Source organism: Aythya fuligula, chromosome 15, assembly GCF_009819795.1.
Source record: "Aythya fuligula isolate bAytFul2 chromosome 15, bAytFul2.pri, whole genome shotgun sequence".
Lineage (NCBI taxonomy): Eukaryota > Metazoa > Chordata > Aves > Anseriformes > Anatidae > Aythya > Aythya fuligula.
The window spans coordinates 14,682,712-14,708,434 of record NC_045573.1 but is presented as its reverse complement, the minus strand read 5'-3'; the positions used below and the strand labels follow the sequence as shown (position 1 = coordinate 14,708,434).

The 25,723-nt window shown below is 37.7% G+C and overlaps 1 protein-coding gene across 21 annotated transcripts in view; it reads left to right on the top strand.

Moving 5' to 3' along the window:
• Positions 1 to 25,723, top strand: part of RBFOX1 (RNA binding fox-1 homolog 1) — a 681,896-nt gene that overhangs the window by 403,972 nt on the left and 252,201 nt on the right. For 7 of the 21 annotated variants that reach the window (XM_032197978.1, XM_032197994.1, XM_032197993.1 and 4 more), the window contains one exon: positions 1,587 to 1,807. The exons of the other annotated variants lie outside the window; for them this stretch is intronic. In XM_032197978.1, the coding sequence (XP_032053869.1) occupies positions 1,721 to 1,807 (87 nt within the window). In that variant the 5' untranslated portion in view covers positions 1,587 to 1,720. The remainder of the gene's footprint in view (positions 1 to 1,586; positions 1,808 to 25,723) is intronic. 21 annotated transcript variants of the gene reach the window in all.

Genomic DNA, 25,723 nt, shown 5'->3' with positions numbered 1-25,723 from the left:
TAATATACTTTCCCATTTTGTTTGTATGTTTCTCTATGAAAGCTAATAACTGATATCATGTTGAAAATTATGAAAATATTTTGGCAAAATCATGTCTGTTTACTGTGTGCTTAATTAAGCTATATAGTTATAAAACTATAATATATATATTATATAAGTATATGTATAGTTATAAAACTATATAAAAGATATATGTATTTGCTTAATAAGTTTTTCTTAACAAGAAAAGATACATATAGATAGATTTAAAAAAAAAAAAAAAAAAAAAAAAAAAAATATTAATAGCTGAGCATAGTTAGGTGATCTGTGTGAATAGCATTATCCCTAAAAGAAAAATCAAGTCATTCTATGAACAGAAAATGGAGATAGGTAAACATCACATCATCACATGATAATTGCTGTCCTCATTGGCAGCTTCTCAAAAAAAAAACATCATACAGGGTCACTATTTAACATCTAAACTTAGAAATGGCCTAAGGCTGTTAGTAGCAAGGGTCAACATGCACCTGCTAAGGTAGATTTCTAAATCATGCAACCCGTCTGCCTTGATACATGAGAATCAATTACTGAAAGCCTTTCACGATGGTCAAAATGTGACACTAAATAATTGAGTATCACATAAAATCTTGTCTCTAATTAGTTATCTGGAAAAGTAATTATGCAACAAAATCAAGTAGTTGAAATTAGTGATGTGAAGCACCCTGGTTATTCAAAGACTGTAGGAGAGAATGATATATATTTAACTTGTAACAGGAAGTTTTAAACACCAGCTTCTTAATTTAATTAAAAAAAAATCTTGCTCAATTGTAATTCTTGACATTAACCATAAAAGATCTATGGCACATAAAACAAGTGTTAATGCCTGAGTTTACTTTGTCTAAAATAAAAATGATTAGCTGTAGAAAAGAATGACTGGCAAATAGTACATTAAAAAGTAAATCTGTTTTGTTTGGGGGATAAAACAGGGTAAATTTCACTCTGTCTCTTACATTGAGTGTAAGTTTAATTAGAGAACAGATATGAGATACTCTAAAGGTCAGGTTTGTTCTTTTTCAAAAAGCTATGATAAATGCAGCAACAGAGATGTGAAAGGTTAGAAAAGCTATTAAAATATAATTTACACTAAGAAGTTGTTAGCTGGCATCAGGTAGCTCAAATATTCAAAATAAGAAAAATGTAATGATTCAAAACAATATATGTTGAATTTAGCAGGCTTAAGTTTCAAATCTCATATATTGTTTAACAGCTATAAATACAGGGAAACAGTTATTTAAACAATCATAATAAAGATGATTTTTAATGGGTTATAATAGCAACTGTTGTCATGTATGTGCCAGTTAAGATAGGAATATTAATTCTAATCCTATTTGAAGACCAGGACAGAGAGTTTGATCTGCATGTGTTTATTACTTAAAATTTGAACGGTATAGAGTAGTTGGTTAGTCATGTTATTTAAGATGGTCCCAAAATAGCACCTTCCTTTTCTTGGTAGAGTTAGCTTTGCAGCTGTTGTCTCTATCTGTTGTCTCTGAAGAAAATTTTAACATTAAGAGTTGCTGACGTCAATTTTTTTCTTTTTTTTACAGCTGATGTGGGCTTTGCCCCTGACAGAAGTTATTTGGTTCTAGCTCTGATTTTGGAAGAAGTTGGTATATAGATTTTCCCCTAACTTTCAATTGATGTGTTTAGCTTTAGTGGGAGTAATACTATCGCTTAAACCATGTTGTCGTCTCAAGGAGTTTTGCTACATCCATATGGAGTGCCAATGATTCTGCCGGCAGCACCATACTTCGCTGGACTTGTTCAGGTAATGCAAGGCCGCTTCCAACAAGCAACTTAACTCTAGTGCACTTAGAGTAATAATTGAAATTTTTATGGTTGAGAAAGCAAACACTTTTAATACAGGCAAAAGCTTTCATGTAGTCAGTGAGAAGACAGTAGGAAATCAAAAAGATGGATCACCCTAATCTGTGTATTGACATCTCTCATGGCTGAATAAATGGTGTAGTTGAGCTATATTTGCTTGTATTGATTTGTCTGCTATTTAACATTCATGCCTTTGCTTCACGAGGTTGACCACAGGGCAGAGGATTTGCTATCCATTCTAGGTTTCTGAGGGACTCAGCATTCCCACAGCAGATCATAAGACGAAGTAACTTACCATGATGTGTTTAGGTTAAGTGTTTTATCACAGCAAGTATGAGTAGTGTTAAATATGCATTAATGCATATGTTACGCATCACACTGAATGAAGTTTTTTTTTTTTTTTCTTTTGTGTATGGAAAAATACATCACCTTCACAGAATATTTACACACATCATATTAATTCTTTTGAGTCCTTAAAGTGCAAGATCCTACTTCTGAGAGAGAATTTTATGTTTTAGAAGTTAACTGACAATTCCTGATTTAGTTGTTGTTGTTGATTTGTCTGTTTTTACTGTATTTTTTTTTCAAAAAGTAGAAATGTTCTGATGTTAGACTTAAAATTTTGTATAGATCATATAGATACTACTTAAGCAAAAGCTATTCCATTGTTTACAGAATTAAAAATGACTAAGAAAGAATTCAAGCAACATTTTTGAGCATTCCCCAAATGAACACTATGCACCTTATAAATGTCAGTAGTTAGATGTTATACATAAACAGGCTCAAAAAAGAATAATATGCAGTACTGCATTTCAGTGTCATGCTAGTGATCAGTCAAATTAGCTGTGGAGGAGAGGCATTTGTTTAAAATTTTCATTACGCACCTTCACCACAACAGTTAGTGGGCACAGAGGTGGAACTGCAACACAAAACATTTTTTTTTCTGTATGGGTCCATTCAGTAATACAGATTGTGAATTGCGTTCTTCACTTAAAGCTTAATATCCTACGTTTCTAAAATAAAAATACAGCAGTGGCCATTACCAGGTATTGAAAAAATGTGCCTTCTGGCCCATGCAAGCCAATGCTATGTTTTGTGCAGCAAGACACGGTAGCACACTTGAACGCATCAAGCAAGCCTTCATATCCATTAGAATTTGAGGGTGAAGGTCAGACACTAGAGCTCAGTCAGACCCTGTGCCATCCTGTCCAATAAATAATTACAAGCAAATCGTGCCTTTCACTCTATGCTGATTGATGTTGAAATTGCTTTTGAAAGTTCTCATAAGTTCCTGTTATAGATTAAGTGCTGGTGTAGGAAAAATAACTGCACCCAACTGAAATGGGTGAATGTAATCAGGTTTAATGGACTCGAGAGCTTGTTGGGAATTAAATAACTATTGATTTGTTGGAAAGTTGCTGTCATTACAAAATGCCACTCTGGGCGCATTATCCAAGCAGATAGATTAGAAAAAAAGAGCCCTTTGAAAATTCAGGATGCCTTATTTCAAATCTTTTTCCTTTCCTTTCTCTCCTTAGAAAGATATATCCAGGCCTATGTTACTATGTTTCCATAGGTCTAATATAGTAAAGCAGTAAGAGCTGTTCTCCAAACAAATTGGTACATTTACAGGTTTGTCTGGAAAATGTTCTTCATGCAGATTCTTCTCCAGTTTCCCCTCTTCTCTACCTCTCCCTAATCTTATACATAAAAATTGTATATTGGAAAACAAAACAAATATATTGTCTTAGTGGGCACAGTAGAACACTGAATGGCTTAACCCCAAGTTTTTATCAAAACTTACGGTATCTGCAATCACCTTATGTTACTAGAATGCTTATTGTTTCTCTTAAAGTAAATCTGAGTATATAAAATGTAAAACTAAATATCCAAAATACTTGGTGCAAAGGGCACTTAATAGACATATCTTTATCAGCCTCTTTTCAGCAATAATTGCATAATGTTCAGACTTTTGATGGATTTTTTTTAAATGTCTTGATACACTAATTATGTAAATGTTTTTACTGGTTTACATGTTGAGAGCCACGATGATGATGTATTTTCAAATCCAAGACTGTTTTAACATTTTAGAGGCTTATAAGATTGCAATTTACTTCCTTGCCTGGGTTTTTACAGAAAGAAGTTATTTCCAATTAGGGATTCCTCATGATTTCTGATTTGCACTTACACCAAGGCTGCTTGCATATGAAAACTGTGTAGAGAATTGCATAGAGATTTGGAGAACTATTTTTTGTTGTGCTTTGACCTTTTGTGTTCTATGGTGGAGCAGAGAGTACACATGGAGGTATCTCCATGGAGGTATTTAGAGGTTCTTCACCTTCAAGTTCTGTATATTATTTTACCTTATGCTGTGTATAAAGCCTTTGCCAGCCTCTGCTTCTTAATTCATTGCTGAGCTCTATCCTACATCCTCAGCTTGCTTTTGTCACACAGCCTCTTGTTACAGAGTACTGCAGAGTGAAGAACTTATAACCACCAAAAAATGGCAGATATGATGGATACCTCTCTGGAAACACTATATATAACAACCATGTGTAATTCTTCCAATTACATATTAGCGGGTTTGTATTTGTCTTGTGGAGGTTGTATATTTGAGTGAGCAGATGTAGAATGGAATGCATATGTTTTTGGAGAGAGAATGGATTTAAGTTACAAATATATCAAATATAACAAGTTAAATATAAATACTATATATATATATAATATAATATATATAACACAGAAGCAATAATTAAAGGTCTGGAAGTTACAGTGACTCAAGTAAGACACTGATTTATATATAATCAAGTAAGACAACTGAAATTGTGTTTTTAAGGTAGTACTTTGATGTTTGAGGACACTTTGTTACAGGTAACAACAAACAAAGGATACAAAGTATCCTTTGTATCCTTACTGATTATATAGTGTCTATATAAATATTATAATATTATTTATATATTTATAATATATATATAAATACAATACATATAAATAAACTTGTGTTGTTTTTTTTCAATGAATAAATACAAAGTTTATTAGAATGACGAGTTATTATACTAGCTAGGATTTATTAACACATTCTTATCGAGGAAAAAAAAAATATTTATTTCTCCCATCTGTTCTTTCTCCTGGGTGAAAATTTAGGAGGAAACATCCAGTAACTATATATGCTGTGGGCAGCAAGGCCCATTTTGAATTAAAGCTATCAAGCTACTATCTCTTTGGCAGGTGATAAAAATAAATAAATAAATAAATAAATACATAAATAAATAAATAGAGAGGGAGGGAGAGAGCATTGTGTGGCAATCCAGTAAAAGCTTTCATATCCTGCCCTTGGTTCCTATCCCAGATATGCCCTTTGATTCCCACAGGGGAACCCTTATGTCCAGATAAACAGTGAAGTGAGTAGGATGTCACATGAGTGAAAAAGATCCATCTGCATTGCCAGGGTGCATGACGATTGCCCTGTTAGCAGTAATTTTGTGTGGGTGTTGCTGTACTATCTTACACATTGTCAGAATAAGCATGTGAAATGTACTTCTGTTTATCAATCCAGCTTACAAAGTGCTGCATCAGATTAACTATTTAGAAATCCATAGGAACGTAACGTGTTTCATAGAATAATAGGTTTAATGTCTATACATTAACTTCATCTTTATTGCTTTACGTGCTATAGGTATGTAAAATATTTGCAATTACTATTTGCAAATTTTTTTTGCTAACATATTTGATATGTTAGGACAATGGTAAGATATTTTATAAGCACAACTGTAATATGTGAAATTTTAATGTTGTATGCTAAATTATGAATGGCTGGCTTAAATGGTTCTATTTCCATTTAGCAGAGTTTTTCATATACATTATTATTATAAAATGTAGCAAAGATGAAATTAGACTTTCTCATAAAGTATTTGGAAACGTTAAATAGAGAAACTTCTATTTCATACAAAACAGGCTACTTAGATTTAAAGATTAAGAAATGTCTTTTTCTGAATATGATCAGTATATTTTAAAGTATCCTTTTATTTTAGCATTAGTGGCAAGAAAAACTGTAAGAGTTCTGAGAGCTTAAGTTTACATTCATTGTCAAAGGCTTCAGACAGTTAAGCTAAAACTCTCTTGTCTTTATTTGCTTATTTATTTGTGCAGTGGTAAAGTGAGGTAGAGGAAAATAAGAAATAAGTGACTGTTGAGTTAAGTATTTTAATAAACCGGGAATTACTGTATTTCTAAGTACATTATACTTAAACCTAAATTATTCTTAAGGTATTTTGATTCTGTCTGGTTTTCCATAACTGGTTAACTGGTGTGCTTAACTGACAACTGGAAAAGTGGTAATCTGTAGATAGTTCCATTTTATTTTAGGGCTAAGTGAGAGAATTGCCTAGAATATACTGTGAAAAGTAGTGGTACAGGCTTCACAGCTCCATCTTTATCAGTCTGTAAAATTTTTGTCTTTTTGCTCTATAGGGAAATGTTAACAGTGAATAAATTCAACATACTTGTACTCAGCAGTGTGTTAGGCTACCTGTAAAATCACACATACTTTGTGTCTCTCCAGTTTTCCATAACATTGTGGATATGTTTTGTTGTGTAAGCTTACACTGAAAATGCTTTTGTAGTTTGGTAGTTTTCACTTGAATAATGGTTTGCAGATAGAACAATGCTTTGCCTCTTCCCGTGATGCCTGAAGTAGTATCTACTTGTCTTGGTTGTTTTTGGAGTACAATCTAGTGAGATGCAATGTATAATTTCTATTTACACTGTTTGTATTGCCCATTTGAAATGCAGTAAGTAGATGATTTACCTTACATGCAGATCTGCTCTGGTCTGATTGTGTTGTATGGTCTTTGCAGTTGATAACAGTCTCCTATTACTGGTACTGCACTTCCCAGTGCTTCAGTCAGTGGAGGACATGTTTTACTACTGTAGTCACTTTTCATCTGACTGCTTTTTAATGTTCTGTTTTTGAGAGTATATCTAAAATTTCTTCTCCCTCTGTATGAGTTGCAAAGCTTTTCTCCCTTCTGTATCAAGAGTGCTTTTAATAGGAAATAAAATTGGAGTAATGTGGTGGTGATAGCAATATCATGGTCTGAATAACTTTGCTTACAACATCTTTGTTATCAATATTTAAACCTCTGGAAATACAACCTCAGATATATCTATATTTTTTCTTTTGATACATGGGTCAAGTAATGGAGCCCATATGCATTCTCTGTGAAATGTTATTTGTTTCAAGGCTACAGGCAGCTTTGAAAGTCTTTTGTCATTGGTGTTGCAAGATATTTTTTCTTTTAACCTGCCTTTGTTTCTTCCTAGTAAATGCAGATATCATAAAATTCCTGCAGAAGGGGAGGGCACAAAAAAGATGCAGAATGCCTTTCCTATTGACCAAAAAGGCTTTTTTTTTTTTTTAGAGGGGAAGGTAGCTTATGTAGATAATTTTAGTTCAACTAAGAAACAAGTGATAGTTTTCTCCTCCCATCTGTCTAATTTTGTAACATTAGCCTTTATTACAGAAATGAACATAACTTGAATGAGTCAGGCAACGACACATTAACTCCTATTCTGTCACTTCTGTCAGTGGCATCTCATAGGCAGGGCTTCTTTCTGAGCTCAGAAAAAGAGCAAAAGATTTCATTTGGCACCCAACAGATTGTTTTGGGCCCCTCACTACAAGAAGGATGTTAAGGTGCTCAAGCAAGTCCAGAGAAGAGCAACAAAGGTGGTGAAGGGTCTGGAGAACAAGTCTTACAAGGAGCAGCTGAGGTTTGTTCAGCCTGGAGAAAAGGAGGCTCAGGGGCGACCTTATCGCACTTTACAGGTACCTTAAAGGAGGCTGTAGCAAGGTGGGGGTTGGTCTGTTCTCCCACGTGCCTGGTGACAGGATGAGGGAGAATGGGTTAAAGTTGTGCCAGGGGAGGTTTAGGTTGGATGTTAGGAAGAACTTCTTTACTGAGAGGGTTGTTAGGCATTGGAATGGGCTGCCCAGGGAAGTGGTGGAGTCACCATCCCTGGAGGTCTTTAGAAGACGTTTAGATGTAGAGCTTGGTGATATGGTTTAGTGGAGGACTTGTTAGTGTTAGGTCAGAGGTTGGACTCGGTGATCTTGGAAGTGTCTTCAAACCTAGATGATTCTGTGATGTTTTTCCTGACCTACCTTTGTATTTAATGTCAGTTTCAATGAATTTGAGTTAAGATATATAATTATGGTTACTAATTTGTGTTTGGGTAATATACTTCAATGGGACATTTTGATATGACAAGGAACTGGGCAAATCTGGGACTTCATGGCTACACCTTCTGCAGTGTTTAAGTGGAATAAATAAAAGGATATTTGAGCTTGTATGAATAGAATAGTTTTTTATAGATAGATACTAGGACAGTTTCTACTTAGTTATTCATCCCCCAAATAAGGCAATATTTTTAAGTTTTGGATTCTTACAACCTGCATGTGGAAGCAAATTTTAGAGAAGTGTTTTTAGAAAGTATATTTTTGGCAAAATATTGCATTTTATTTTTCTTATAGACCCCTAAATTGCATGTTGTTTTTTAAACATGAGTTTAAAAAATTACTTATTGCAAGTTTAGAATCCCCTAACTAGAAGCCAGCAAGCTCATCAGACTATTTCCTAAGATCTGGAATTTCAGCTGCGTTTTTTGTTTGTTTGTTTGTTTGTTTGTTTGTTTTTCCTGACTCATGCATAATCATCAGTTTAAAAAAAAAAGTGATGGTCAAGTATCAAAATTTTCTTGTATATCTAAATATAGAGCAATTATTTTTACAGAGTTGGCTTGGATACTTTACCTATTCCCCTTCTGGTAATTTTTTTTATGTAACTTGAGCTAAAGTTAGAAACCTAATTAAAATACAGTTTTTGTTTTATTTTGGTCTGTTTTCTTGTCTTTTTTTAACTGAGGTGTGGATCCATTTTCTTGGACCTGGTTTCAAACAAAGTATTGTACAATTATTTTTTTTAATGCAGTGACAGGTTATGAATACTGTGAATAGATAACAGGAATTGATTCCAGGTGGATTTTCCTGTGTCAGATATTCCCCTTGTGTTTTATGAGATCTTGATTATGATTGTTTATAGCAAATTCTAGAATGTGGTCATTCTCTTCCTCCATTGGCCAGACATGCATGAGCTAGATTTCTTGGAGGATGACTAAATCCCCTTTAATTGTGATTTTATTATATTAATAAAGAATGTATTTTTTTTTCATATACAAATTTTTTTGTTGCTGAGAAGAAAGTAGAAGCCTCTTGCTTATGTACACAAGAATCATAATGGTCCATATTTTGGCTTTGTAACATTTTGTTTGAGGCCTCTGCACTAAATAAAACAAGTTGTGCATTCCAAGGAAAAGTTATTCAGACTTTATGGGAAAATATCCATAAGTGAAAGTAACATTTATTAAATTAGTATAAAGTTAAAAAGATTCATAAAGCAGTGATTTGATCTAACCTATGGTAGTCTGACCTATGCTTTAGATTGAATGGTTCAAAATCTGTTGAAATGATCGTTACCTCAGTGCTTCCCCCCCACCTGCAATGATGACTCTTAGTGTATTAGTAAGCCTGAGAAGTCTTTCCTCACTCCCGAGACACAACTTTTCTCCATAAGCTTGATTAAGGTGATAAAGCTCAGCTAGATGCTGAACTGACTGCTTAAGGCGGGGTCCAGGGTAGTTCCCTATTCTCTTAACAGCATTGTATATGTATCCTATGTGTAAAGGTTTTTGCTTTACTTTTAGGTGAGTGGATTTAGTGCTAGTTTTTGAATATTTGTTTTCTTTTTTCTGTGGTGTATTAGATCTTGTCTGTGTAAACAGAGTAACATCAATTTTTAATACCTTGAAAAATACAGAAGAGCCTATTTCTTAATTAAGCTTACATTTGCTATGTTAACTTGTAGTTCTTCTGGAAAACATGACTTCAATCAATTATTTTTTTTTAGAAGAAATTTGATCTTGGCAACATTTCAGATATACAATTTCATTGTATCATTGGTCAGTGTGTACTAGCAAACAGTCTTCCCTGACTCCTGTGGTGAAATATTTTGTAGACACATGTTGTTAAAACACACTCTAGCCTTTCAAATAGTGCTGATACAGGAATCAAAATAAATCCATTGCAAGATTCTCAGAGTATCATTTTAACTGACATACAGTGCTGGAATGACTGAAGTGAGTATGTGTTCTTTTTAATGCAGAAATGATTGCTTTGATTTGTTTATGCCTTCCTCCATGAAGGAACAGTTAAAATCAGGCATAGGGAAACATGACAGATGTTCATACACATTTCCCATCTTAAAATGCCTTCTACTGGCCAAAATGATTGTTAGGCACAATTAAGCCCAGTATATACATCCTGTACTATATGCCAAATCTGCTGAATATGTTCCCAACAGGGAACTACAGATTTGGAAGGAAGGCAGTTTATATGATCTTTCATCTGCAGTAGAATTTTGAGAGTCGCTGTGTGAAAAACATAAGGAGACCTGACTGACAGCTGAGTCTATGCTCATATGCACTGTGCCATAAACTATATCTTTAAGATAAATTTTCAGTCCATGGGAAAATTTCATATGCATTTCAGGGATGCTTACACTTGAAATCTGATTTGTGAGTGGCATTTGGTATTATGTTGCCAACTGACTTGAAAAGCTTGTGATGTTATGCCTTGTAATGTTCCACATTCAGTGTAATTGTCACTGTAATCAGCTTTATGATGGCAACTCTTCATGATGACTACAGTATTATACTTTTTTTCTTTTTTTTTTTTTTTAATTTTTTCTTTTTTTTTTTTCTTCATATTTTGCCCAAAATGTTACTTTTTGATTTCAGAGGCATACTGGTTATGAAGACTTCCCTTCCTTCTGTAGATCTACAGACTTTTTGAATTATATATGACATCTATTTATGCAGAGACTGGGATTTATCATTTTCAATGATATGATAGCATCAACTCTTGAAAAAGATGCTGAGAACCAAATACTCTTATGTGTTCAGTTACAATACATACCACAAAATATTACGGTTGGCTGTTCCCAAAAAGCATGCCTTTCTGGTATCTCAAAAATGTGCAGTATTTTACTATTTCTGTTGTGTCAAAATATCTTAGACACCAATGAAAGCGTGTTGACCTAAAAATGTCAGTGGGTATTTCATATGTCTTCTCTTATATATATATATATGTGTGTGTGTGTGTGTATAAATATATATATTTTTTTTTTTTGATGGGGAAAAACACCCACCACAAGAGAAAAAAATGCAAGACAGGCATTACTTTTTTTGTTGTGTAATGCCTGTCTTTTAATAATGTACAAAGCTCTGTACCGGGTCTGTAAAAAGAATCTATAAGTTGCCTGGCCAGTCAGTCTTTTAACTGAAGTATGCATGAAAGTACTAAGATCTGCCTGCTACTCTACTCTTACTTCTGTAGTGACATAAATCTGCCAATATAGAGTTAGAGTGGTTGAAGGGACTTCGAGAGGTCATCTGGTCCAACCCCACTGCTCAGTCAGGGCCATCCAGAGCAGGTTGTTCCAGGACCATGTCTGGATGGCTTCTGAATGTCTCCAAGGAGGAAGACTGTCTGGACATCCTGAGCCAGTGCTTAGCCCTCACAGTTTTTTTGTTTGTTTGTTTGTTTTATTTAATTTATTTTTTTTAAAAAAAAAAAAAAAAAAGCATTTCCTGATGTTCCAATGGAATCACTTGTTCTGGTTTGTACCCATTGCCTCTGGTCCTGGCACTGAGCACCACTAAGAGCCTGGTGGCTCTGTCTTCTCTGTAGCCTCTCCAGGTATCTGTACACACTGAAATCCCCCTAAAACTTCTCTAGGCTAAACAGTCCCAGCTGTCTTAGCTTTTCCTCATGTAAGAGATGATCCAGTCCCTTAAGCATCTTCTTGGCCCTTCTTTGGCCTCTGTCAAATACATTCATACCTCTTCTGTACTGGAGAGCCTAGAAATGGACACAGGACTCCAGGTGTTGCCTCACAAGTGCAGAATGGAGGGGAAGGATCACCTCCCTCAACCTGCTGGCAATACTTTGCCTGATGCAGCCCCAGACACTATTAGCCTTCTTTACTGAAAGAACATATTGATGGCTCAAGTTCAAGCTGGAGTTCACTGGGATCCCTAGGTCCTTTTCTGCCAAGTTGCTTTTCATCTCAGTTGTCTCCAGCAGGTGCTGGTGCCTGGGATTGTTCCTCCTGAGATGCAGGACTTTGCACTTCCCCTTGGTGAACTTCAGGAGGTTCCTGCCGTTTCTCCAGCCTGTCCAGGTCCCTCTGGATGGCAGCATGGCTGTCTGTATTCCTCCCAGTATTTGGTATCTGCAAACTTGCTGATGGTAAACTCTGCCCCATCATCAAGATCATTAATGAAGATGCTGAAGAGGACTGACCCCTGGGGCACACCGCTAGTTACTGGCCTCCAGCTAGACTTAGTGTCACTGACCACCACCCTCTGGGCTCTGCCATTCAGGTAGTTTCAGACAACCTTTCTGTCTGCTTATCCAGCCCCTTAGCAGCTTGTCTATGAGGATTTTATGGGAGACAGACTTCAGAAAGGCTTTTGACACTAGGTAGGTGGTGTCCACTGCTCTCCTCTCATCCCCCAGGCTACTTACTTCATTGCAGAGAGGCTTCTTAGGTTGGTCAAGTTACTTCTTCATGGTGAATCCATGCTGACTACTCCTGATGACCTTCTTGTCCTTCATGTGCCTGGAAATGGTTTCCAGGATTAGCTACTCTGTCATCTTCCTGTGGACTGAGGTGAGGCTGATTTCATAATTTCCTCTAGAATTATTTCTCCATATAATATGTTTGTTAAATTCCTCTTTAGATGGATATAAGTAGGATTTAGTATATCACCGTCTTTACTAATAGCAGAGGTAGGGAGAAAGTTGACCTGCAGATACAGCTTGTAATATACGTCTTCTGGATTTCATAAAAGCAAGAGAGTGAGAATCCACTGGCTTCCTGAAAGCTAAGTCTATGAGAGAAAATGTCTTAAGTGTTCAGTGGGTATCTCTTGAACTAGTGGACTGCTGAGGAGCATCTTTCTAGGCAGCCTATGGCTCCTAGAAGGAGCATCTTCTAGGCAGGTATGAGGCTAAAAGTGATTCTGTGTTAAATAGTGCTCGTATGTGATAATTTCTGGTACTCATCCACAAGAATTGCCTCTGAAGTGTCTGAAATTTACTTTTTATATACTGCTTTTTGGTCATCGTGAGGTCAGTATATCCCTAGTGGAAGGTGTTTTTTTTTTTTTTTTTGCTTTGTTACTGTTTGATTCTTACAGAACTGTATGAAATTTTTAAATAAAAGCCTTCCTTTAGCAGAATGGTAATGAAATGCTGAGAAATGTATTTCTATTCTCTTGGCTCCAATATTATAAATCAAGAAAGGAAAAGTTAATCCAGTGATTTGTTACTGAATATTACATTGCATGAGAGAGATTATTTCAAAATAATAGTGTTGTACTTGTAGACAGGCGGATGACATTGACTTACACATTTTCAATTTATGGTGGTCAGATTAATTGCAAACATGTTCCTCCACCAAGTTTCAGAAATTAAGATCAAGTACCTGAAATACTTGAAAATACTTTCAGGCTAGAGCCAGACTACATAATTATTTAAGCCCATATTTATTCTTGTTTATTTCTGAGAGCTTTTTTCCTGATCACAGAAAATAAACTGCCCAGTGCCTCATTTTCTTGATACCATTCTATAAGACTTGTTGTAATGTACAGTTTTTGTACAATGTTTCTTGTTTTCTGTGTTCTGTTTGCCTGTTCTTTCTCTCATCTAGTTGCTTTAATAATGTTTTTATTTTTTCTGTAACTTGGGAGACTTCTCTGTCACTAGAACAACATAAACTATATTTTTCATTTTATTAATTAAAATGTTATTCTGAGACACTTCAGTTCATTTGCAAAGAGAAAAAAAAAAAAAGATATGAGTTACACGGCATAAAAATAGTTTAAGTTGGCAGACAGAGATTTTCAGAGACAGATCCAAGATATATTTTTAGGGAACACCATACTAGCAAGCACTTAAAGTACTTGTGAAAGTGCTTCTTGAGTATGATGCCTGTTAGCTCATGAGGTAATTTTCAAATGTACTGTCTAAACTGCAATTCATTTTAGTATTGGCTCCCTAACCTAATGGTTAAAACTAATGAATTTGTCTCTCTTTGGAGGTATTATATATAGATACTACTGCACTGTTAATATGCTCAATTTTGTACTTTTTTCTCTGTATTTGGGTAGTTCTCTTTAAGCAATGATTCACTGGAGGCTTTCAGTGAATTCACAAGTATAAAAGTTCCAAATTGAGCTGAAACATTTATTATTTATTTATTCTTTGTTGAATAGCATTTGTGATTCAAGAATGAGATGAAGTAGTTAGTCATTTACCTTCCACAACTTTTTGGAAATCAAACAAGCAGAAACAGACAAAATTCTTAATAGCTAACTTCTGGTCTCTAACAGGACAGGAGACTGATTATATGTACTGCTGCAGAAATAGAAAAGTCAAATGGAATGTGTAATGGTTCTTTCTTGGTCTCAAGACAGGACGTTGTTAAAAATTGATTCCATGCTGTTTGACAAAAGAAACATTTCTCAAAAGTAACAAAACCTATTTTTTTTCTTAAAAAAAAAAAAAAAATCAGAATCAAAAACTGGATGTATAGCTTTATATAAGTAAGGTTTCTTATTAAGAGGAACTTCAGGTTTACAGATTCAAAGATATTCAACCCAGGAAGAATCATTATGATAATTCAGTTTGTCCTCTTGACATGCTACATAATTTCTCTGAGACTGACTTAAAACAGACCTCTTGGAAGATATTTAATCTTGTTTTAAATATCCAAGTAATTTGAAATCCATCAGTTTCACTGATACCCTACTGAACTGTTTGAATGTTTAATCACCCTTGCAGTTAGAATATTGTGAGGCTCTATTTCTATTTATTTCAGCTTCTAGCCACTGGATCGAAAGTACAAAATATCCACAAATAATAAAATAAGAAAGCTCTTGAAGTGTACCACCTACTAGAAGAGATGTGTATCACAGACATGAGGAAAAATAGGGAAGGAAGGCACTTTGTGGGATCACATAATCTACTTCTCTGCCAGAAGGCAAGATCAACTTTGCTTGTTTCATTCCTGACAGATTTTTTTTGAGGCTGTTCTTAAGATCTTGAATGACCAAGGCTCTAACCTCTCCAGGTTATTGCACTTGCACTAGAGTTTTTTCTTTCCTTAGCGCCTGGCTTGAAATCTTTCATTTTATAATTTAAACTCCGGCTATTGTTTTATATGGAGTGGGCATAGAAAATGGATTATTTATATCTTTTTCATAGTGGCCCTTCATCTTTTTGATGACAGATGCATTTTCTTCTTGTGGTAGTGCAATCCTCATTCCTTCAGTCTTTCCTTCTAGGATTTTCTTTAGCCTACTACAATTGCAAGACATTATGGATAAGGTTTTTAGATCCCCAGAAGTATTTGGGTATCTAATTTCTCTTTTCAAGGAAAATATAACGTAATGTATGGAGCATGACTTCCTTCAGATTTCTGAAGTGCAAGTAGGGGATAATAGTAGAACGTTTCTGGTAGATGCAGTGGAGAAAAGGTGAGAGTCATGAGACAGAGCACTGTGTAGGATGAGTTTATTTTTTTGTTAAAAATTTCATTTTAGGACAATCCCTCTGAGATTTAACACCTTTTTAAAAAACAAACAAACAAACAAACAAAAAACAGAAACAAACAAAAAAAATAAAGCAACTTTTTTTTTTAAAAAAAAAAGCTTCCTAGAGCAACAGTAAACAAGATGCAGCAGGTTTAAGTGTTCTATAACCACATTTTTTTAAACATCCCATTTATTGAGGTTATTACTGACACAGTGCTCAAAGACACAGCAATCATGCTGCCTATGTGTTTTCAAAAGGTGCCATTTGTAAAGTATTCTATTTAAATAATCAGCACGCTGAAATCATCTGCAGTTTTTGACTGTCAAATTTTGTGAAGTAAGAGGAAAAATGGGTAGCACAAGACTTGCTATTTCCTGATTTTTGTGTTATCTCCTTCACCAGTAACTCAACAGAGGATGAATTTTGAGATGCAGCTGTATGTGTAGCAGTACTAGTTTCTGTGCATGGCTCATCTGAATGTCCAAAGAACAGGAGCACTACATCTTTCTGTCTGTTTACTTTCAGTAGTATCATAGTGCCCTGATTGAACACGGAAAACGTGTGAAGAAAGCTCACTTCACTGTATGGTGTTTAAATTAATATAGGACATTAACTACAGCATTGAATAGTGGTTTTTTTTTTTTTTGTTTGTCTGTTTGTTTTTTTATGTATCAGTATGACATGAACACACTTCTTTTTTAGTACCCTGTTCCAGTTGAAATCATAATGGCAACCGCAGCAGAAAAGCCACAGACTAGGTAGAAGACAAGCATGGACTTCACCTAAGAAAAAGTGGAGACTCAATGCAGTGTATAATGGCAATGATAATCTGATATTGGTAATTGCTGAGGTGACCGGCTCTGGGGCAGATGTGTTCTGCAGCAGAGCAGGGGGAGCTTGGCCTGTGAGAGGGTTTTTCCTGCATGGAAGCGACCTGAGGCAGCCGAGGGGGAGGCCAGGCCCCAGCAGCCATTACGAGAGCTGCTGGCGAGACGTGGGTGGAACCAGGAGCAGCGTCCACTCCCTCCTCTGGTTCCAAGGCAGCCCCTAGGCAGCAATGTACAGAGAGGGCAAACAACCTCAATCAGAGCATGGCGGGGCAATTTGCATGGGCAGGGGGCGCTCGGACAGGGTAGAGTGTCCCTCCCCATTTAGGAGAATAGCTCATCTACTGGCTGTCTACCTGTACCTAAACCAGCTATGGTCTGCGCTAGACAGAAAGCTCTTTTCGGAAAGTCTGTGGCGACTTAGACTGACTGCCTGCGCAAAAATGCTGCAGTTCAGGTCTCTGGATTCAGGGAGTGCCTGAGCTTGTTGCTGCCCTCTGAGGGTGACAGAGACACCATGTGTGTGAGGTGTGAGCAGGTGGAGAGGTTAACGGCTATCAGGGAATGTGAGCAGGAGGATAGATTGGTGGAGCAACTCCCTGCCAGGCCTGAAGGAAAGGCACCAGGGTGAGACACACCAAATAGTGGTGAGCCCCCTGCCCTATCGCTGTCAGGCAGAGGGAGGGGACCTAGGAGATGAGAAGGAATGGAAACAGGTCAGTGTCACCAGCAACTCCCCTCCCTACCAGCCTCGCCTTTCCAGGTGCCCTTACACCACAGGTTTGAGGCCTTGAAGCCTGAGAGACTGGTGGGTGAGGATGTGGTCAAAAATTCACCCAGGAGGTTGCCTAGAGCGAGGAAGTCAACTTCATGCCTCACGACTTCCTCCGCCGAGAAAGAAAGAAGGATAATCGTTGTCAGCGACTCCCTTCTCAGGGGAATAGTGGGCCCTGTATGTCAGCCTGACCCTACCTGTAGGGAAGTCTGCTGCCTCCTTGGGGGCCAGGAGAGGGACATTGCCAGAAATCTTCCCAACCTGGTTCACCCCCTCTGATTACTATCCCCTATTGGTAGTCCACGCTGGCAGCAATAAAATTGATGAGAGAAGCCTGAAGGCTATCAAATGGGACTTCAGAGGTCTGGGACAATTAGTAGATGGAGTGGGAGGACAGGTGGTGTTTTTCTTTATCCCTTCAGTGGCAGGAAGGAGTATGGTGAGGACCCAGAAAGCCAACCTGATAAACACATGTCTCAGAGGCTGGTGCCATCACAGGTTTGTTTGTTTGTTTGTTTTGTTTTGTTTTGGGGGGAGGGTGTTGGGTACTCTTCAAGAAGGAAATCTTAAAGGCTCAAGGAAAGACCATCCCTGTGTGCCCAAAGACAAGCCACTACGGAAGAAGACCAGCCTGGCTGAACAGAGAGCTGTGGCTAGAGCTCAGGAAGAAAAAGAGGGTTTATGACCTTTGGAAAAGAGGGCAGGCCACTCAGGAGGACTCTAAGGATGTTGCGAGGCTGTGCAGGGACAAAATTAGAAAGGCCATAGCTCATCTGGAGCTCAATCTGGTTACTGCTGTTAAAGATAACAAAAATTGTTTTTATATAAATACTATATATACAGTATAAATACTGAAACACAAAAAGTAGGACTAAAGAGATTCTCCATTCTTTACTGGATGCAGGGGGGAAACTTAGTGACGAGAGTTGAGGAAAAGGCTGAGGTGCTTAATGCCTTCTTTGCCTCAGTCTTTAGCATCAAGACCAGTTGTTCTCTGGGTACTGTTCTCTCTTGAGGGCTACGAAGATGGTGAAGGGACTAGAGGGGAAGACATATGAGGAGCGGCTGAGGTTACTTGGCCTGTTCAGCCTGGAAAAGAGAAGGCTGAGAGGAGACATCATTGCAGTCACAGCGTCCTCACGGGAGGGAGTGGAGGGGAAGGCACCGATCTATTCTCTTTAGTCACCAGACCTACGGGAATGGTGTCAAGCTGAGGCAGGGGAGGTTTAGGCTAGACATCAGGAAGAGGTTCTTCACTAAGAGGGTGGTTGCACACTGGAACAGGCTCCCCAGGGAAGTAGTCACTGCAATAAGCTTGTTGGAGTTTAAGAAGCGTTTTGAATTCACTTAGTCATGGTCTAAAATTTTGGGTAGACCTGTGTAATGCCAGGAGATGATCCTTATGGGTCCCTTCCAACTTGGGATATTCTATGATTCTACACCCAGTCCCCTAAGCTGGTGGAAGGGGATGGGGAGCATAATGTGCCCCTCATAATCCATGAGAAAATGGTTGGCAACCTGCTACAGCACTTAGGTGTACGCAAGTTGATGGGGCTGGATGGGATCCACCTGAGGGTACTGAGAGAACTGGTGGAAGAGCTGGCCAAGCAGCTTCCCATCATTTATCAGCTGTCCTGGCTATCAGGGGAGGTCCCAGGTTACTGGCAGCTAGCAAATGTTACTCCCAACTACAAGAGGGACCGGATGGTGGACCTGGGAAACTATAGGCCTGTCAGTCTGACTTCAGTGCCGGGGAAGGGAATCTCATGGAGCAGATTATCTTGAGTGTCATCACGCGGCACTTACAGGGCCACCAGGCAATCAGGCCCAGTCAGTTTATGAAAGACAGGTCCTGCTTGATGAAACTGATCTCCTTCTATGACAAAGTGATGCACGTAGAGGATGTGCATGCAGTCTACCTTGACTTCAGTAAGGCTTTTGACACCATTTCCCACAGCATTCTCCTGAATAAACTGGCTGCTCATGGCTTGGACTGGCATATGCCTCATTCGGTTAAAAACTGGCTGGATAGCCGGGCCCAAAGAGCTGTGGTGATTGGAGTTAAATCAAGTTTGAGGCCAGTCACTAGTGGTGTCCCCCAGGGCTCAGTACTAGGGCCAGTTCTCTTTAATATCTTTATTGATGATTGGATGAGGGGATCAAGTGCACCCTCAGTAAGTTTGCAGATGACACCAAGTTAGGTGCGTGTGTCGATCTGCTCGAGGGTAGGAAGGCTCTGCAGGAGGATCTGGATAGGCTGGACCAATGGGCTGAGGTCAACTGCATGAAGTTCAACAAGGCCAAGTGCCGGGTCCTCCACCTGGGGCGCAATAACCCCAAGCAGAGCTACAGGCTGGGAGATGAGAGGTTGGAGAGCTGCCAGGCGGAGAAGGACCTGGGAGTGATGGTTGATAGTCGGCTGAATATGAGCCAGCAGTGTGCTCAGGTGGCCAAGAAGGCTAACAGCATCCTGGCTTGTATAAGAAGCAGTGTGGCCAGCAGGGCTAGGGAAGTGATTGTCCTCCTGTACTCGACTCTGGTGAGGCCGCACCTGGAGTACTGTGTTCAGTTTTGGGCCCCTCACTACAAGAAGGACATCGAGGTGCTCGAGAGAGTCCAGAGAAGGGCGACCAAGATGGTGAGAGGTCTGGAGAACAAGTCTTACAAGGAGCAACTGCGGGAGCTGGGCTTGTTCAGCCTGGAGAAAAGGAAGCTCAGGGGTGACCTTATCGCACTCTACAGGTACCTTAAAGGAGGCTGTAGTGAGGTGGGGGTTGGTCTGTTCTCCCACGTGCCTGGTGACAGGATGAGGGAGAATGGGTTAAAGTTGCGCCCGGGGTGTTTTAGGTTGCATATTAGGAAGAACTTCTTTACTGAGAGGGTTGTGAGGCATTGGAATGGGCTGCCCAGGGAAGTGGTGGAGTCACCATCCCTGGAGGTCTTTAGAAGACCTTTAGATGTAGAGCTTAGTGATATGGTTTAGTGGAGGACTTGTTAGTGTTAGGTCAGAGGTTGGACTAGGTGATTTTGGAGGTGTCTTCCAACCTAGACGATTCTGTGATTCTGTAATGATAACTGATGAAATTATCAAACGGTAAGATGGTTGCGTGTATAGATTTTCTAATCTGGACTTAATTTTTCCTGTAATCATCACTGTTTTAGAAAATATGACTTGTCTACCTTTGTAACTGATCTTTTCAAATTTTAAAATGATAAGCATGCTTTTCAGGATGTTTAAAACTACACTTCTATAAAGCCACATTGTACAAATTGCAGTTAATCCATGTTTCATTTGACAGCCTTCAGTAAAATAAGGAATTTTGGCATGTTTCTATAACCATTCCTGGTCAAGAAGACACTGAAATTACAGTAAAGCACATGCTAAAATGCCTTCCTGAATTGGGATCATAGTACTGATTAAATATGGTCACATTTTCCGTGTTTTCTTACTGTTAATATTGATGATAGGATTTGAAACACTGAGGCAGGGTCTGAGAATATTACGTGATCAAGGAGAAGCAGATGAATGATTGTGGAAAGATAAGGAAACACAGGTAAGTAAAGTGAAATTAATGTGTCTTAGCAAACTGAGATTTGTTTCCTGTTTTTTATTTGTATGACTTCTTAGAGAATGGTACCAAAAAAAAACAAACACACACACAAAAAAAAAACAACCACCACCACCAACAAAACACAACAACAAACAGTTCAGCTATAATGTTTTTTTTTTGGCCTGACTTGCTTTCTTTTCCCCCTCTCTGTTCATCGCAAGAATGTTAATGTGTTGAGGTGTGCATAGCAGAAATAAATCTAGCTAGAAAACCAGGGCTTAGGGAGTGCAAGAAGTCCAGTTGAACTTCCCAGCCCTTCTTGAAGGCCTCCATATGAGCACTGCATGGGTCTTGTAGAATTTAAGATGTAATCTCAGAGAAGAATGAGAACTTTCTTCCCTCTTATGGACCAGTACAGAGTCCTTTTAAAGGGTTAAATTATGATAAATGTTTAAAGATGCAAGAGTGCCTTTGTGACACACTCCCTGACACAAAATAGAACATCTTTTAAAGTAGTATTTATAAGGTTTTTATATTACATTCATATTATGGAAGAACAGAAGGGGTTGTAGCATGGATAGTATCTTCTGCTTAAGTTTTGTAAGGATAAAAAATATGTTAGTCAATTAAAGCTATCATTACTTTCAGTATAACTTTTCTTTAGTTTATATATTTCTTGTGATTTATCATTCTCTCCTCTTATATTTTATGCATCAATACCCGTGTAAATAGGAAACGATCCTCGTAATGTGTAAAAAATCATAAGTGTAAAGATGGAGACTCCTTTCGCTTTGCTTAATAATATGTTTTATACTTTCTCATATATGTGCATCCATACTTGTTTAATTATGAGAGATTTTTGACTGGGTCATGTGAGGAAAGATCTCTTTCTCCATTAACCTAACAAGGATCATGGATTTTCATTGCATGAAACTTGTCACAGCTGATTTCATCCTTTCAGGGATAGATATTTAGATAGTTGCATACATTATCAAATGAAAACGCCCCAACAATGATTTTCTTTGGGAAGGTTGCACAGAGAACTTATGGAATATTCTGAGCTTGTATCTAGAACATTAATTATTTAGTATGAAAATTTCTGAGATGTAAATATTAAAAACCAGGAGGAAAAAAAAATGTTGAAATGCTTATAAAGAAAAATAAGGTTGAACTTAAATTGAAGGTTGTACTTAAATTTCATCAATTCAAAAAAAAATCACATAGATTTGATACATGCTTAAAACTTACCAGTTCTCTGTATTGCAGTTTGTGTAGGCATACATCTTGTTTCACTTGCAGTGTTTATTATTGTACTGGGTCTGGCTGGAATGTTAACTTTCCCGGCAGCAGCCCATACAGTGCCGTACTCTGTACTTGTAGCTGGAACAGCAGTGTTATCACACCAGTGTTGTGTCTACTGCTGAGCAGCAGTGGCACAACATTGGGCCTTTCTCTAACCCTCCTAGGGGGTGGGCAAAAAAGTGAGGAGGGAACCATCACTAGGGCAGCTGACCTAAACCAATCAAAGGGATATTCCATACCATGTGGTGTCACACTCAACAATAAAAGGTGGAAACAGGAAGAAGAGGGGAGGGGTGGGCTCTCGTTGAGAAGACGTCGGTCCTCCTCTCGAACACCGGCTGCGTGCGTTGAGGCCTTGCTTCAAGGACGTGGTCAATCATCGCTCATTTGTGGGAAGTAGAGAGTAATTTCTTTCCTCTGCACTTCCATATAGCTTTCATTTATTTTGTTTGTTTGTTTTCCTCCCTTTTTTCCTCTTTCCCTTTTATTTCCCCTTAGTTAAATTGTTTAGTTCATGGTAGTCTTTATTTAATTATTATAATTATTTCCCTTTAATTAAATTATCCTTATCTCAACCCGTGAGTTGTTCTTTTCTTTACTTCTCCCCCTCCCCCATCTAAAGGAGGGGGAGTGAGAGAGCGGTTGTGGGGTTTAGCTGCCCAGCACGGTAAAACCACCACAATTATCACCCGGATGTGCTTAAATCATGTTCTATACTCAGTGAAGCTTTGATGAAGAATGTCAGTCAGTAGTTGCAAAGCTGTCCAGCACTCTTCCCTAAGTTGAATTTACACAGGCACCTCAAGAACAAATTAATGAAGTCTTGTTTCACTGCACATGTGTAGCCATTTTTAATAAACTATTAGTGATCTAATGTACTTTCTGTGCAATTGCCTTTTTTTCTGGCCTACAAAATGGATAAAAAGCTTCACCAGCCTTTGCAGAATGAGGGGAACTGAGATTTATATTTTCTTATGGCAAACATTCAGTTTAGGTTGGAGATGTGTGAATTTACTTGTTTATTTATTATACTGCTGATAGAATATTCTCACTTCTACTTAAATTTAACAAACTGCACAGTACTAAACCTTGTTAAAATGGTGCAAAGACCCAATTATAGAAACTACAAAGGCATGCAAGAGTAAGCAAAGAAAAAATGTATAAAAGGATTACAGATCAAAAATAGAATGATTCCAGTGTAACTGCATTAGGAAACATCAGGCAGGAAAACATGAAAGAATTAGAGTATGAAGAACAAAGTTTTACAAAGCTTCTGAAAGCTGACAAAAATATTTTTTTATTATTTGCTAACTCTATTAAAATGAAAATTTATTGGAAGAATATATCTATTTCAAAGTTGTAATGAACAAAACAGTTGAATTGTATTCCTTGTTCTTCTTGTTTATGGAGTTTGAGTTTTGTTTTCAAAGTAGTAGTAACTGACTTAACCAAGGGTCTAAAAAGTAGATTGTACCTTTAATTTTAAGTAAGATGCTATTTAAGATTTATGAAGATTTTCAGGGTAGATTTACCTTAATGCATGTATACGTGTGTTAAATGTGGCAAACCTTTCCTCCTTCTGTGGCTTTAAAACCCCACCTTTTCAGATAGATATTTTTTCTCAGTTCCTTTCATAGTAGATGTGTTATTGCCCTTTGACCCTTACTTTTCTTCCTATAAATAATTATTGTACATAATTCCCTCGCTACAAGAAGGACATGGAGGTGCTTGAGCGGGTGCAGAGAAGGGCGACAAAGCTGGTGAGGGGCCTGGAGAACAAGTCCTACGAGGAGCGGCTGAGGGAGCTGGGCTTGTTCAGCCTGGAGAAGAGGAGGCTCAGGGGTGACCTTATCGCTCTTTTTAGGTACCTCAAGGGAGGCTGTAGCGAGGTGGGGGTTGGCCTGTTCTCCCACGTGCCTGGTGACAGGACGAGGGGGAATGGGCTTAAGTTGAGCCAGGGGAGTTTTAGGTTAGATGTTAGGAAGAACTTCTTCACTGAAAGGGTTGTGAGGCATTGGAACAGGCTGCCCAGGGAAGTGGTGGAGTCACCATCCCTGGAAGTCTTCAAAAGACGCTTAGATGTAGAGCTTAGGGATATGGTTTAGTGGAGGGCTGTTAGCGTTAGGTTGGAGGTTGGACTTGATGACCTTGAGGTCTCTTCCAACCTAGAAAATTCTGTGATTCTGTGATTCTGTAATCTATTTTCTTTGATTAGGAAGAAAGGAGAATGGGTAAAATGAAAAATAATCCTTCCAGAAATAAACTTAATTCATATAAATTTCTCCATGTTTATTGGAAGACCTAGACAAGGTACAGGTCTTTTACAATATTGCTGAAAAAGTTTCTGTATTTCCCACATCCATTCAAGATTTCTGTGGAAGTTGAGAGAAACAGTTTAGATACTAATATGGGTCTCAAACACAATAGCTTCTGAATGTCTTCTGGCATTTAATAGATGATTAAATTGTAAGAGGACCTTCTTTAGATAAAAGTCTTTTAAAATACATCAGAGCCTTTGTGTGAATCAATACTCGCTGTGTATTTCTGGTCAAGGTAAAACTGCATTTCTGTAGCAGTTCAGATGAACTTATCAATCAGATTTATTTTTCAGTCTCCAGGACTGACTTAGGGTATCTGTGTGGGAATGGATGAGAAGTGTCGAGATTTTTCTAAATATTTTTGGTAGAAGCATTGACTGATGGTTGAGGTGCTGTGTCTTGCAGTCACCGTCTCTTCTGGGGTTGTTCTCCATGTAGCTATTGCAGTATGGTTGAAGCCTGGGAGGGATACAAACCAAGACAGATGGTTTCCCACAGACTTCCCCTCTAGCTCTTTCATCTTTCATCTAACTATTAATTCATCCCTTTGGATGGGTATATTCACGCATGGAACCAAGATGAATAATAATGAGATTTTTAATAACTCCCTACATTTGCATTCCTTGTAACTCTTTACATGGTTCTAGCTGATTAAAATGAATCATTTACATAATTAACATATGGTTATAGTGTTGGCTTTAATATGCTGATTATCTCAGTACTTTTGTCTAGAGTCAATTGGATTCAAACTGCAACAATTGTTTGAAGTGAGAATAGTTTATTCCTGTGAGGATTGGTGAGTATTTGCCATGGGGCCTGATTAGAAATAGCACAACCGTCCAAGAAATTCTTTAATGTAAAGCATGTATTAAAAAAAAAAAAAAAAAAAAAAAAAAAAAAAAAAAAAAGTCTATTACATCTGCTGTGTTTAGGTCAGGCCTTACAAATAGCCTTCTATGGTTAGGGAGACTTTTACCATGTAGTGAGGTACATTTGTAGTGAGGTACAAAAAAAAATACCAGGCATACTATTGAGAATGAATCAAGACAACCAATACAGGTCTAATTGCTTCATATTTTTCAAAGACGTTTTGTTTTCTTTAAATCAGGTTTAGAAGTAACAATGACAACAACAACAGTGTTGCCTTGTATTTGCCTTTTATGTTAGGGTGGATCTATGAAAAAAATATATGTATATTACCAGATGTGTAAATGTATTTTTATATTCACTGGATTACCTACTTTTAAGATCGAAAGAGAAATAGTTTTTATATTTGTTCTTGTTTTCTGTTGGCACATATGTGTAGCAGGCATTCTTGAAGCAATCATATTTTAGGAATTGGTGAAATATTTTTCCAATCTTGCTAT